Below are 326 nucleotides of genomic sequence, written 5' to 3'. Positions count from 1 at the left end.
ATTATTATTATTATTATTATACCGTTGTAGCTGTCCACTGTCACAGCTGAGACCTTCGTGGGTTCAGCAAAGCGAATGATGAACTCTTGAGGAAACATCCCGGTGGACATCCAAAACGTGTGAGGGTTTCTGGGTGAAAGGGACAAACACACATCGACTGTTAGCACTGATTCGGCCGAAAGCTTAACGTTAGATTGACCAAAAAAAAAAAAACAAGTGTTGTTATTTCAGCTCACCCGTCAGTGATGTTTTCCGGTGGGTGACTCTCGTCGCAGGATGAAGCGACGACAACTTTTGCACCCGGAGAATTTAACGTCTGCGAGGAA

General features: G+C 44.8%; 1 protein-coding gene across 1 annotated transcript in view; it reads right to left on the bottom strand.

Moving 5' to 3' along the window:
- hspb11 (heat shock protein family B (small) member 11) overlaps nucleotides 1-325 on the bottom strand; it is a gene marked incomplete at its 5' end in the record, with an annotated part of 4,020 nt that extends 3,695 nt beyond the window's left edge. Inside the window, 2 exons of the mRNA XM_035658206.1 lie at nucleotides 23-129; nucleotides 237-325. Coding sequence (XP_035514099.1) covers nucleotides 23-129; nucleotides 237-325 — 196 coding nt within the window. The remainder of the gene's footprint in view (nucleotides 1-22; nucleotides 130-236) is intronic.
- Nucleotide 326: the final 1 nt, after the last annotated feature.

The sequence above is a fragment of the Morone saxatilis genome, unplaced genomic scaffold (assembly GCF_004916995.1).
Source record: "Morone saxatilis isolate NCDOM2014 unplaced genomic scaffold, NCSU_SB_2.0 Contig16, whole genome shotgun sequence".
Taxonomy (NCBI): Eukaryota; Metazoa; Chordata; class Actinopteri; family Moronidae; genus Morone; species Morone saxatilis.
Note: the sequence above shows the minus strand (reverse complement) of the source record. Positions and strands in the feature narration are given on the sequence as shown.